A 14726-nucleotide genomic window follows, 5' to 3' on the forward strand; every position below is an offset into this window, starting at 1 on the left:
TTTCTTCTCTTCTTTCCACTTTTAGGTACTTGGTCTGTTAAATGTCCTTTGAAGCAAGGTCTAGGTCACCCTGAGGACTTCTGTCTCACAGTCTCGAACCTCTTCAGATGTTAATTGGGGAACTAACTTAACTAATTCACTTTGCTTAGCATTTATATCTTTTTGTTCTCTAAGGAGTCACATGTCCCAGAAATATGCCTCGTGGTCATTTATCACCGGTTTTCTCTAATTAATATTTTGGAAGGAGGGTCTGCAGAACAGATCCAGACCAAAGATCAATCAACGGTTACCCTCTCATCAATCATTCACTTAAACTCTTAGCGGGATGTTATCCAAAAAGGGTCATTTGTCCCATGTCAGCCTGCACCAAGCCCACCGATCACATCATTTTATGTGTTTTTTTACCTTGTGAGCTGGTTCTCTGCTGATATATTCCAAAGTTCAGTGCTGAAACATACACGCCCATTGAGCCATCATTAACCATTTAAGTGCAGTTTCAGCAGTTTTCCACATCATTCATCTAATGCTAAGAGAATTCTGCTCCCAGAATCCTCTAGCAAGTTCAGGCATACCAAGCCATACAAAACTCATGCTCATCACATTCATTCATATCAATCACCACACTTCATAATAATTTGACATCATCTCAACAGTCCCTCACTCAATATCCAATTACCCAAGGTAATTGTGATATTGCACCAATCATGCCAATTGTACCAATATGCCAGTTATTGGATCTTTTTGAACTACAGCCTCATTTTACGATCTTTAAAAATATAATCTAACAATTTAATTTTAAAAGTTTTCTGCTAAGCTTGTCTTTTCTTTTATACTGCTTACATATTTGGTATTTAAAACACAAACATAGCAGAAATAATACAGTTGTTTTACAAATTTGAAATACTATTATAATTTAATTTCATTTTATTTTATTACTTGACATACAACATTATACTGAACACACATTTTAGATCTTAAGTTTTCTGCAACTTTTTAAAGAATTTGATATTTTTGAGCAAGTGTATTTATTTTTTTACAATTATTACAAGTCTGGTTGATTGTTTTATTGTCACATTACCAATTTTTTTTTTGAATTCCAAATTCCAATTCCTTATTTTTTTTTAATTAAGGTGCCCCACTCCCATGGGGCTCCTATTATTTGTTTTTGTCCCTCTCTGGGTATCCACAATAATCCCCCATTTCCTTCTGGCACTATTTCATAGCACCCTGCTTCATTTCCCCAGGCGCTTGCATATATTACCTGATACACTTCTTGTACCTCTCCATTAGCTATACCGGAAAGGATACGGGCACACTGGCATCTGGTACATGTATGCACATTCACCCTCCGGGTATCCTGGAACGATTAGTTAATATAGGAGTAATAATTCAATGCCCAAATAAGTATCTCTGGCCAATTACCTCTGCGACTTTGTTTCAAGATATCTTTCCATTGTTCTCACAAGACTCCCTGGGCTTCTATACACACTTTTTCCCAGGACAATCCTGAACAAATATTTTTTATTGTTTAACAAATTCCAAAACACTCTTCCGCAGGAGTTCACTTAGTTCCAATACAGAGTATCTCATTTCTTGATCCATTCTTTCTCCTTGCTTCCCAGCATGTGCTGATTGTACTTCTGTACAGCACTTTTGCAGGGACTGGTTCCAAGTTGTTTCCCACAGTAAGGTTTACTTTGGCTAGGACTTTAATCAAATCTGTACTGTTATCTACCCCAATATTGGAATTTAGACTTTCTAAAAGCTCTTTCGGAACTTTTCCCTCCCTCGGCGAATTAACCCTGGAGGCTACTTTCAGGTTTGGGAATTTTTTCTATTTCTTCGGTCTGTTAAGGGTTTAAACAGGGTAATTGAATACTTTTATTGGTAGGTTTGTTTTATTTTCTACACACCTGCTAAATCAGGGCCGGGCAAACTTTTTTGCCTGAGGGCCACATCGGGTTTCGGAAATTGTATGGAGGGCCGGTTAGGGGAGGCTGTGCCTCCCCAGACAGCCAGGCATGGCCCAGCCCTTGCCCTCTATTCCCCTCCCCTGCTTCTTGCCCCCTGATGACCCCACCCCGGGACTCCTGCCCCATCTGACCCCCGCCGTTCCCTGATGGGCCCCCCCCAGGACCTCTGCCCCATCCACCCCCCATTCTCCCTGCCCTTTGACTGCCCCAACCCCTATTCACACACACGCCCCAGGACCACCACCTCGAACTCCCATGCCCTCTATTCAACACTCCCTGCTCCCTGTCCCCTGACCGCCCCCAGAACCCATGCCCCTGACTTCCCCCAGCTGCCCCATCCAACCCCCCCATAACTGCCCCCCGGGACCCTTGCACCAATTCAATCCCCCTGTTCCCTGCCCTCTGACTGTCCCGACACCTATCCATTTATTAACGTGCTGTCTGGAGCACCAGTAGCTGGTGGCACTACAGCCATGCCACCTGGCTGGAGCCAGGCATGCCACCGTGCAGCACAGAGTACTGGGTCAGGCCAGGCTCTGCAGCTGCACTGCCCCAGGAGCTCACAGCCCCGCTGCCCAGAGCAGTGTGCCAGCGGCAAGGTGTGCTGAGGCTGTGGGGGAGGGGAAACAGTGGAGGAGGGGCCGGGGGCTACCCTCCCAGGCCAGGAGCTCAGGGGCCAGGCAGGATATGGCCCACAGGCTGTAGTTTGCCCACCTCTGTGCTAAACAATCAGTGAGGCCACTGGGTGATCACAGTTAATCTGAGGAACTGTCCCAGATTAAAGTGTCATTAAAGGAGGTTTTGGAACAAATAAATGGTCATTCTTTAGAACAGAGAGAAGTAAATAGTAGTGTCCAGGGATCTTTACTGGGACCAGTACTGTTAAACATATTTATAAATGATCTGGGGGAAAAAAGGGGTAAATAGCGAGATGGCAGAATTTGCATATGATACAAAACTACTCAAGTTCAAAATAATTAAGTTCAAAGCAGATTGCAAAAAGTTACAAACAGGTTTTACAAAACTGGGTGACTGGGCAAGAAAATGGCAAATGAAAATCAATGTTAATAAATGCAAAATAATGCACATTGGAAAACATCCCAATTATACAAAATAATGGGGATCCAAATCAGTTGCCACCATCCAAGAAAGAAATAATCATTGTTGATAGTTTTCTGAAAATATCCACCAATGAGCAGCAGCCGTCAAAAAAAAAGCTAACAGAATATTGGGAATCATTAGGAAAGTATTTTCTGTTTTATTATCTATCCCTTTCCTATTTTCATATAAATCCAAGGTATGCCCACATCTTCAATAAGATGTATTGAAATTGGAAAAGACAGAAAAAAAACAGAAATGATCAGGGGTCTGGAACAACTTCACATGAGAAAAGATTAATAAGACTTGGACTCTTCAACTTGGAAAGGAGATGACTAAGGAGGGAATACAATAGAGATCCATAAAGTCATGATTAGTGTCAAGAAAGTAAATAAGAAAGTGTTATTTACTTTTTCTTATAACACAGGAACTAGGGGAACTAAAAAAAATTAATAAGCAGCGGGTTTAAAATAAAAGGAAATATTTTCTTCACATAGTTAACCTGTGGAACTTCTTGCTGAAGAACGCTGTGAAGGCCAAGACTATAACAAAAAAATTTTAAAAAGAAAGAACCAAATAAATTTATGGCGGATAGGTCCTAATGGCTATTAGCGAGGATAGGATGGGTTGGTGTCCCTAGCCTCTGTTTGCCAGAAGCTGGAAATGAGCAACAAAAGTTGAATCATTTGATGATTGCCGTTCGTTCTCTTTGAAGCACCTGGCATTGGCCACTGTCGGAAAACAGAATACTGGGCTAGATGGACCCTTGGTCTGATCCAGTATGGCCGTTCTTATATTCTTATATTTGTGCCCCTAATAAGGATAATCATTGTATTAAAATTTGAGTAATTTAACAATCTTCTGGCTTATTCTTTGGATAGGGCACAAACAGGTGCAGCAATCACATAGAAAACAAGCCAAGAAGCAAAAAAACAAAGCAAACGTCACAGCATAATTCTTGCTTCAATAAAGGGATAGGTTAACCTGCAAAAATATAAGCAAACAAAAAGCAAAGGCCTCTGACCGGGCCTTATAGTTTAGTACATACTGTGCATTCATTTCCGATAATTGTTATGTCTAGTCCGTTAGCAAGTATAATTTGATTTGATCAGAATATCTTCACACATTTCCATCCAAAGTGGTTACTAAAACTGCCCCGGGACTGGCCACATACTTAACTGGAAAGAGTTCCTTTTATATAGGTTTTATTTTACCTTTATTAACCAGTTATTTAAGCATCACCTTGTCCTCTATTTTTCATTGATTTTTCAGTTGTTCCTTCTGGTCTTTTTTTTTTTTCTGTGTTGATTTTTCCCCCCCGTCCAAATGTTTTTAACTGTTTGCACCAAATTTGCCACCCAGATCTTCTTTTGTATTCACTCAGGGATTTGTTTCTTTGGTGTTAACAGGAACTCAGGAGTTTTCCTAACTTAGGCTACGTCTTCACTACCGCCCGTGATCGGGCGTAGATCGATTTTTTTCAGGATATATATCATCGCATCTATCTCTGATATATCGATCGAACGCCGCTCCTATCGATTCGACGAACCCACCCACGACCGGCGCGGCGGGCGGGAGCGAGAGGAGGAGCGACATCGATCTCGCCGCGGGCCGGACGGAGATATATATAATATAATTATTCACTTCGTTATTCACGTGGCTGAAGTTCTGAAGTATATCTTCTATCGATTTTCCCCCTTTTCCCAGCCCAGAGTCTGTTATTAATTTAAAGAGGTTAATGGAATAGCAAAGAAACAATTAGCAATGTTCAGTATAAAGAACCACCTAGCCATGGCCACTACCTCAGCCATTAAAATTGGAAGGTGGGCTACAATCAGGACCATAGGTACTATTGGTTTATTCATTTTTCTATAATCAATTGTGGGATGCCATTTGCCATCCAGTTTCTGTACAGACTAGATTGGGGAGTTGTAATGACTTTGACATTTTCCTAGTACCCCCTCTGCTTTCAAATCCTGTAACAGTTCTTCTATATGTGGAACTGCTTCTGCTGGATGGGAATATTGAGTAGTTGGTGGGAAAATGTGTAACACCATTTCCACTGCTGCTTCTACGTCTTCACATTCAGATTTCTTTTCTATCCCAAACCATGGGACATTTCCTCATTCACTTCTTGTCTGGCAGTGCCACAGCTGTCATAGCCTTGCAGGCCCACTTTCTTAATCCTTCTGAAATAATCCACTCATTCAGCCTCTCTCTTTTTTCCCCACAAACAGCCTCCTGCCAAATTAAGTCCTGTCGTACCACATCTACTTCCAATATAGTTTCCTCAGTCATGCTGTTACAAACCACTGTATCTGTTTAAAATTTAGTCTGACTTACTATTCTATACTAATACATGGCAGGTGTATTAACAAGGTCCTTTTTAGTTCTTTGCTGTGGAATCCAAACAAAGGAATGATTTGTTCTCTGTGCACATCCTTCTGCACTGACTTAATTGAAGTTGCCTCTGCTCCTGTGTCAGTTAATGCTAGCAACCATTATATGTCTACCAGTTATGTGGAGCTGTAATTTGGCCACTAATATCCAACCTTGGGGACTGGGGTTGCTAAGGGAGAGGCACCTTTACTGAAATGTAGAACTGCCTTGACAGGGAGTCACCATGTCCATCTGAGCTAATTCCTGGAATAACAAACCATAAAAGGTTCCTATGCCTGTTTGCCTGGTCTCACCAGCCTTGGCTCCAGCTTGCAGCATTGACTGTGATCTAGCTCTTGCCATCAAATTACTTCAAAGTCTCCAGATGTCGCCTGTCCAAACAAGCCATATCTGCACTCCTTTTCTCAAGTTGTGCCCATATCTGTGCTCACAATAATCCCCCACTAGACACTCCACGTCTCCTACCATACCATTCTCTGCCTTGTACTATTTCATTGCAACTATCACGTCCCAAGTCAGCATGGTTGGATGGTAGAAGCATGGTTGGAGTCTGCTTGATTACTGTAGGAAGTCTCACCAACCATTCTCTGAGGACAACTACTTGTTCCACTTACTACCCTTTCTGCTTGATCTAAATCTATCCAAGATATTAAATCTGTCACCTGTTTCTCCTCAATTCCAGCCAAAGAGCATACCAACAAGAATCTAGTAAAATAAGCCATAACAGATTCCCCTTCCTCCTGATGCATCAACAAAACTGATCTCCTTAATTCAGAGGGGGTCAGAAAATATCAGGCTACCTTCGGGATAGCACCGTCTGTGTTATCTTTGCTTAACTCTGCCTCAATTTCTGCCAACAATGTTGTTCCTTCTGCAAGGCCAGCATATGTTGTTATCAATTCTCTCAAATCTCTAAGATCTAGATGTTTTCTAATCATGTATCCCAACAGCCAAGACAAACACATTTTCTTAGTCAAATAACCCAATTGTTTATCCAGTGTCTGTTTTTCAGTTTCAGTCAGAGGACAAATTACTTCTTCTTGTATTTGCTGTGGAGGCTGAGGCATTTGCACTACCACTACTGGCAGGGTTACCAGAGATCCTGGAAGGGGCTCCTCTTCCTCTTCCACCTGTATATTAATTCTTTCTTCTAAGTTTTGACATATGTTGGTTAAAGCTGTTATCTGCTGAACCTTAGTTACATTCGGTGCTACAGCAGTTTACAGGTCCCATTTCAGGTTTTCATTTTGCAATTTTAGTTTTTCCAATTCCTGCTCTAAACTTTCTTGCTGACATTCCAAACATCTCGCTCCTTTACAAGCTTAGTCACACCATGATACATAGCACAGATGACTTGTGCTGATGTTCGGGCTTTCTTGGGAGTGTAGCCCTTTTTGATACCTCAACAACAAGTTGTCAAAACCTTTCTCATGCAGTGTGGGGACTGCATGACACAGACATGAATCTGATCCCAAACTTTCACATGCCTGTCTTAGTAAACACTTATCCACCATAGCCGGAGGCTTTAGGGTATCCCCCTTGTCTTCTAAGGTAAATCTGCCTTGCTCGCTCTTGCGGAACATCATTGGCTTTAAGATGACACTGATGCAACCCTCCGTACTTGTATGTTTCTCTGTCTCTCAATATACTGGTTCCAAAGCTGTATTTAACCCCTGCTTCCCTGGCATCAGACAGTGTCTCAAAACAATATTTTAATTTGCCTTGCCAGAATATTCTGGTTCCGAGATATATTTCCCCTGTTCCTCGTCACCATAAAATGCTTTTAAGATGATATATTGTTCCTTTTAGCTTGGCTTACCAGTTCAGAAACAACTGACTTTTCCCACTAGCACAGTAAACCACCCTCTGCTACCAATGTTGAAACGGATCTTTAATGGCTCACGGCTGGGCAGATGTTACCAGTCCCAGTGAGAATTCGGAAACCCACATGCTTAATGCACAGTAATTTATTTGAGAAAGAATCACACAAGTAGTTAAGGATACACAGTGCACATCTTTTCCTATACGCCTTAGCTCCCCAAGCTTAAACCCTCAGTAACTATGTTGGCCTTACACAGTATCCTGATTAGCAAACAAGACAGATATATCTACCAATTCTAGATGGAGACTTCTTTTCTTCTCTTCTTTCCACTTTTAGGTACTTGGTCTGTTAAACGTCCCTCGAAGCAGGGTCTAGGTCACCCCGAGGACTTCTGTCTCACAATCTCGAACCTTTACAGATTTTAATTGGGGAACGAACTTAACTAATTCACTTTGCTTAGCATTTACACCTTTTTGTTCTCAAAGGAGTCACATGTCCCAGAAATATGCCTCGTGGGCGTTTATCACCAGTTTTCTCTAATTAATATTTTGGAAGGAGGGGCTGCAGAACAGACCCAGACCAAAGATCAATCAACGGTTACCCTCTCATCAATCATTCACTTAAACTCTTAGCGGGATGTTATCCAAAAAGGATCATTTTGTCCCATGTCAGCCTGCACCAAGCCCACCGATCGCATCATTTTATGTGTTTTTTACCTTGTGAGCTGGTTCTCTGCTGATATATTCCAAAGTTCGGTGTTGAAACATAGATGTCCATTGAGCCGTTATTAATCATTCAAGTGCAGTTTCAGCACCTCCAGTGGTTTTCCACATCATTCATCTAATGCTAAGAGAATTCGGCTCCCAGAATCCTCTAGCAAGTTCAGGCATACCAAGTCATACAAAACTCACGCTTATCACATTCATTCATATCAGTCACAGCAATTCATAATAATTTGGGACCGTCTCAACAAGGGAAACCCAGGGTGAACCATGGGAGATGTAGTCTGACCAGGGAGGCTGGCCTAAAGAGGAGAATAGAAAGATGAAGCCCCCAAACTACAACTCTCATGAGGTACTGTGGGAGCATTATTGCATTGAACTATGTTTATTTTTGGCTAAAATATTTCAGTTTGATTTTTTTTCCCAAAAGTCGATATTTTCCACTAGACCCTTCCCCCCATTTTACGACCAGCTCTGTTTGTTTCATACTGAGCTATCATGTCTCCTATATGAGCATCTCTATTTCTCAGCACTGATGAAACAGTTGTTTTTTGTCTTTTTGATGGGATACTCCACCATTCCACTGGTACAAAGGATAATGAGGTAAGTAGAGGCCCCCACAAACTTATGCTAGATAAAATCCATACATTAAACTCAAACCCTACTCCCCAGATCATAAGAGAGACATGCCACTTACTGACCTGGCAGGATATTATCTCCAATTCAGCCCCAACATTGCATCAATTGCGGCTCCCCTGACTGACCTGCTAAAAGGCAAAGACACCAAAAATGCCCAGAAAGATGTAATGCCCTTAGAGTGTTGTGACAAGAAGATATTTTGTACCGTTTGCTCTTTTCACCTAAAGTATCTTATGTTGCTTGTCCCTCAGAAAGCCCATACTTTTACTTTTCATCTCTCTCGTTAATAGCTTGTGCAAGACCCATCGGCCCAGCGCTTGCCATTTTAACCCTAATCCCCTTTTCCTTTTCATGACTGCCATCTCTGAAAGCAGGCAAGCAGTCTCCTCTGATGCTTATGCATCTTTCTAATCAGCCAACAGAATTTGCTGTCAGGCTCCTTTCCCTAGAGACCAAGCATATCCTTTCCATGGTACACTCAGACTTAGCTGGCCTGCAGCACAAGAATTTCAAGTCTATCCTTGCACCTGGTTCATTCTGGAAGGCAGCATGCAGAGCTGCTGCTACTTCTGCTGGTACTATCCCCTAGGTCCTCATACACCTAGACGGGTTTTAACATCAGCTCAAGAAACAATTAGTATATGGGAAACAGTTCTGTGTACAGCTGTATAGAGCTATCGCTCGGATGCCAGCCGCACAAAATATTGAAGAGTGTATGAACTGCAGTAGAACCAGCTCATCCTAAGTACATACATAAATAGGAAGTACAAGAATAAGAGAGCAGTGATGTGAGGGGTACCATAGTGGTACTAGCTGTAACAATCAAGTGTATTTCAAGGCAAGTAATGCTAAAGCATGTGTATGTTATTTTCACATTTTTCACCTTCAATGTGCCTCATTCTGACTGAAAAACAATAAGCTACTTCCTCTACCGGCTATGCAGTAATATGGTCTTTTATTTTCTTTATATCAAGAGTATGAATAATTCTTGCTTCATGTAAAGAAAGGTGGAGGGTAGGGTAGGAAGAATCAACGAAAACTGCAAGCAAGGATCTGGAGTCAGTAGAAAGGAAATGAATATACGAGCCCCAAGAGCATGGGGCTAAAACATGGTTTGCAACATAGTCTAGAAAAATGCAATGCAAGTTACAATTATTTTTCCATTGTCAGATATTTTGATTTAAAAAAACATAAAAGTTCCTATGACTGCACTTCAGTTCCATCTGGTTAACTCCTCCTCAGTGTAAACACACCCTTCAGCTTGAGCTTAATTTCTGCAGTCAAGTTTGCTATGGTTCAATATGTCTCCAGCAAACATCATATACTTCATTCTCATTACCTTAATATTAATGTATTCAATGTTATATCTTAATGACATCAAGGGCTGAACATATATCCACAGGAGTTAGGAAAGTTCAGAGTTCAGGCTGAAACTCCCTCCTTAACTCACCCCCATTACATCCAGACATTGCTGGAGTTTAAATTCAGTGATTGATCTTTTAGCCTGGACTGCATGATCTGCTGCAACATAGAGATATATCTGAGTGAGTTAAATAAGGATTAAATGGAAGCCTGCTAGTTTTTAGTGATAACTCCATTTGGGATTCTTTTTAACCATAAGCTAAAGCATTTTTACGTGGTTGTGCTTTGAGATTATTTATGAGCAGAGCAATCTTTCAGATTTGTGTTTTATAATTATTCTAATTTTGGTTTTATTTTTAAGAAAAAATAGCTCATTTTCTGGAGATAAAAACTGAGGTTTGGGGTTTATAAAATTGTTTTCTTTTAATCACTTTAAAAAAATCAACCTTCTCTGATTCCCTTAAGAAAGGGGAAGAGACAATAAAATCTTTAGCACTTGCCACACCCTTAGCAAATAATTTTCAGTCCTGAAAAATGCCGTGGAGATTTTCGGAGGCATATTTTATAAATCCCTATTTTCATAGTCTTGCTTCAGCTAAGTTAACATCATTTTAACATGAAACCAGAAATTTGGGGCAAATTTTTCCGTCTTACACTGCATACTGCCCAGTGGTTGGACAGAACTGGGCCTCCTTGTTCATGGAGCTGTTTTTTCCATGTGGCATGTAGGAATCTTTTAGCATCTTGTTTATTAAGTTAAGTGTGTGTGTGTGTAAAATACAAGCACATATATTATGTATAAGTATTATACATATTGTATACGCACACATTTATATATTTTACATAATGGTCAAACTGTTTATTAACTCTCCATTTAAAAGTGGTTTAGAAAGAGTTAAATGATTAGTAAATGTTATAAACATATTATAGACATGAGTAAGTAATTCTAGTCTGGTTTATTTTTAAGTATAATTTATATTTATAATTCATTGTTGATCCTGACCAATGAGTATGTGAAATTTTTTCTAACATCTTGGTTGTACAGCACCAGCAAATGGACTATGCAATTTCTTGGGAAATGATAAATGTTCTTGTGCTGAATTCTGCTTTGAACCAGTGTAAATCCACAGTAACTCAGCTGAAGTCAGTGAAGGAAATCTGAATTACACATGTAAATAAGAGGAGAATTTTTTTTCCACTCAGTTATAATTTGAGTTTGGAGGTTGAATTAACCTGAAATATTTAAAGTGAGCCTGCTAAGCTTTGTCTAAGTTCTGGGTAAAACCATGATAACAAGTCAATTTTCATGTGGTTTCCTTCTAAAACTATAAATGGGATCCACCTCCTCTCCCCCAGAACACTACCTGAACAAGCCAGGACTGACGGTCTGCTTTAACCCACTCCACAGCTGCTAGGCACCCAGATCACTTCATGCTAGTAAAACAACTGCTTTTGCCATGACAGATTTGAGTGAAGGAAAGTGGTTTCCCTTCCACTCATAGTATGTACAAGAATTGGGTGCATTGAGACCTGCCATTAGCCCAAGTCCCTGACTTATCTGCTGTAGTTCTCTTATTTTCCTGTATCTTCTCTACTCCCTTCCCAGGCTTTTCTTTTTCATCCCTTTCTCCCAGCATGACCAGATATACAGTAGGTTATTTGTGTGACAAAATAGGGCAGCCTGGTACCCTGGGACAAAGGTTCCTCCTCTCCCTCCTGGACAATAACATGGTATAGACCCTACGCAGTCATAATGTGCCCTTTTGTTGTTCTTACTAGAGCTGGGTAAAAAGATTTTGGCTGCAACTCTTTTTCACAGCAACATACAAATTCACGTTGACCAAATCATATTTGTGAGTTCATGTTGATTTTGGTGAATTGCTTCCATTTAAAAAAAGGAAGCCTCAAAATGAAATTACTTTGATTTGGAGATTAGAGTCACAGGGGGAGTTAAGCACCATTCACAAAGTGGTTGTAGCATCACTACTCCCTATCCCCTAACAACCCAGTGGTTAGGATGCTCTCCTGTTAAATGGGAGACCTTGCTTCAGAGCAGGGACTTGAACCCAAATCTCCTCCTTTCCATATGAGTGTGCTAGCCATCAAACCATTGAGGTGTGGGGTCTCTCTTAATCTCTCCAGTTGCAGTTGTTCCACTTTGTATAAATAATTATATATTAATTGGGCCAGAGAGAGAGTGGGAAAATGACTCTGTTGCCTGGTGGTTAGGGAACTCATCTGGAAGGAAGAACACCTGGATTCCAGTCCCTGCTCCAGTGAATAATTAATTATTTGGACAAAGTGGAACAGCTGCAACAGGAGACATTGAGAGTGATGTAGGCAATGATGAAGAAGCTATGCTGTTCCTGGTCCTCCTCGTTCCCATGCCCAAGTCTGGCTACAGCACCTTGAATGTACTGCCTCTTTCTGAGGAATACATTGTCATTTGTATATGAGGTTTTGCTGCTGCTGCTGCTCCATTTCAAAATCCATTTGAAAATACCAACCTGGGTTTCTAAAAATGTGTGCCTATCCAGATACAGATAAAACTTTCATTTCCAATTTTAACTGGGTATATTTTCACCCAAAGGCTGGCTATTTTTAATTTTGTAATCCACAACCAAGCAAATTTCCTGTGGTTTTAGATTTAATAAGGAACATTTCCACAGCACAAACAATAACTAGATAAATACAAAAACATTTCACACTGATAAATGTAATATTGTCCAGTCTCCTATGCCATAAAATATATAGTTATCTACTGATTATCCCCCCGCAACGCTGATGTCTTCAAAATTTTGCTATTGCAGATTACTATTCATTGTGACTTTCTGCTTTCCCCCCATTTCTTAGATCGAATTGCACAGAATATCATTAAGTCCCATTTGGAGACGTGTCAATATACAATGGATGAACTACACCAGCTAGCATGGCAGACCCACACATATGAAGAAATTAAAGTATACCAGAGCAAGGTACAATACCCTACCACTCCTTCTCTTGCTTCACCTTCCCCTGGCAGTATATTGGGCAAGGACTTGTTGATCAATACCAAGTTAAGTTTTCAAACCTTTGGATGGGAAATAGCAGTTTGATATTAGAAGAACTTGGCAATTGAAGATGTGAGAATGGCATTTTAAAATAGAAATAACAGCTTATTGGTGTGTTTGCTAGTAGCATAATGTCAGGGCAAAGGAAATGGTGATAAAATCAGCCTCCCATATTAATAATTTGTTTCCATGGGCCTGATCTCTTCCCAAAACTCCAGTTGATTTTAATGGGAGCAGGATTGGACTCCATATGTTGGAAGAGTTTTTTTCAAAATAGAAGATAGATTTGTTTAACATATTTATGACAACTGTTAAAACTGTCCACATTTTAATTTTGGAAAATTGAATGTTTTTTATTGCAAGGAAAGTAAATCTTTATCACCTGTCGACAGTACAGTAGCTAATGCAGAATTTAACACACTCTGTAAAGTGTGGTAATACTGTTGAAAAGTGGCTGTAAAAATAACTTCATTTGTTTGTATATTTATTCTCCCCCTATGATTCCTATATCAAATTCGTTCAGAATATTTCTCCCACTTACAGCTCTTCAAATTCAGCCTAGGCAGTGGAAATCAAGCTGAGTTCCTCTGCTTTTTTCATTTCCACCAATAATAATGATTCAGCAATCAGAATTTAGACAAAGCAGAATAGAGTTCAGTTTGCTCTGTTGGCTCCCCAGTGGTAACAGAAGTTGAAACTCACCTGTGACAGATGTAGTCCAAAGATACACTTGTGCACGCACATGCATACACACAAAGGTGATAAATTGAACAATGGTTTTGAAAAGGTTTTTGAACCCAGCAGAAATGTTCAACAAGGTGACTAAATAGCATTAGTCTGTTTCCTTTGCTAGCAATATATTTGCATATTTACATTGCCTAGTTGTCATTAATTTATATCTATCTGTAGAAAGAGATAGATATAGATATAGGCTAGATTCACAAAAGGACTTAGGAACCTAACTGCCACTTTAGGTGCCTAAATCCCAGAATTAGACCCTACTAGGGTTCACAGAACCCCCACTCAGCTACTGCCAAACCCCATAAGCATCTAAATTGGTTCAGCACCCTAATTTTTGCAGACTTTTTTTTCCATAGGTGCATGTATTTCTGTCTCTGTACATGCAGTCTTCATCCCAATGCCAGGCATCCAGAGGATTAAGGCCTAGAGTGAGGCACGAACCTGTGTACCAACTATGTTGATGCATTTTTAAGCCTATGCTTGTTATTGAGAGAGAAATCTTTAGGGACTATCCTTCTGCGATAAATCTGTTTTGGTGCAGTCTGCCACACTTGGCCTTGGTTTACATGCACCTGTGGTTCCTGATCTGGTAGACAATCTCAGAATTTTCCTATCAGAGCGGGACCCTTTAGATGAGCTTACACAAAACAGTTGGGTGGTAGAAGACCTCTCTCATAATGTTTGGTAGGGTACTTGCCCCCCTGGATGTGGGACTGGGAGCCCCCCACCTCCCCCAATTCAACTCCCCCCTCCACCTGAGTAATAGAAGGCATTTGAACAGTGCTTTCTAAATGAGCGTCTATTCAATATTTTCTTTTCTCCTCCTTGTTCAATGTGCAGCCCCACATCTTGTTTACTTCACTCTAGCCAAACCTTGCTCTGAAAAGAGAACTATTAATTTCTTCATGAGCTTTTCTAT

General features: G+C 40.4%; 1 protein-coding gene across 3 annotated transcripts in view; it reads left to right on the forward strand.

The window, feature by feature from the left end:
- RORB (RAR related orphan receptor B) overlaps positions 1-14726 on the forward strand; it is a 198536-nt gene that overhangs the window by 170416 nt on the left and 13394 nt on the right. For all 3 annotated transcript variants that reach the window (XM_039545776.1, XM_039545777.1, XM_039545778.1), the window contains one exon: positions 12870-12991. In XM_039545776.1, the coding sequence (XP_039401710.1) occupies positions 12870-12991 (122 nt within the window). The remainder of the gene's footprint in view (positions 1-12869; positions 12992-14726) is intronic.

This window comes from Mauremys reevesii, linkage group 6 (genome assembly GCF_016161935.1).
Source record: "Mauremys reevesii isolate NIE-2019 linkage group 6, ASM1616193v1, whole genome shotgun sequence".
Classification (NCBI taxonomy): domain Eukaryota; kingdom Metazoa; phylum Chordata; order Testudines; family Geoemydidae; genus Mauremys; species Mauremys reevesii.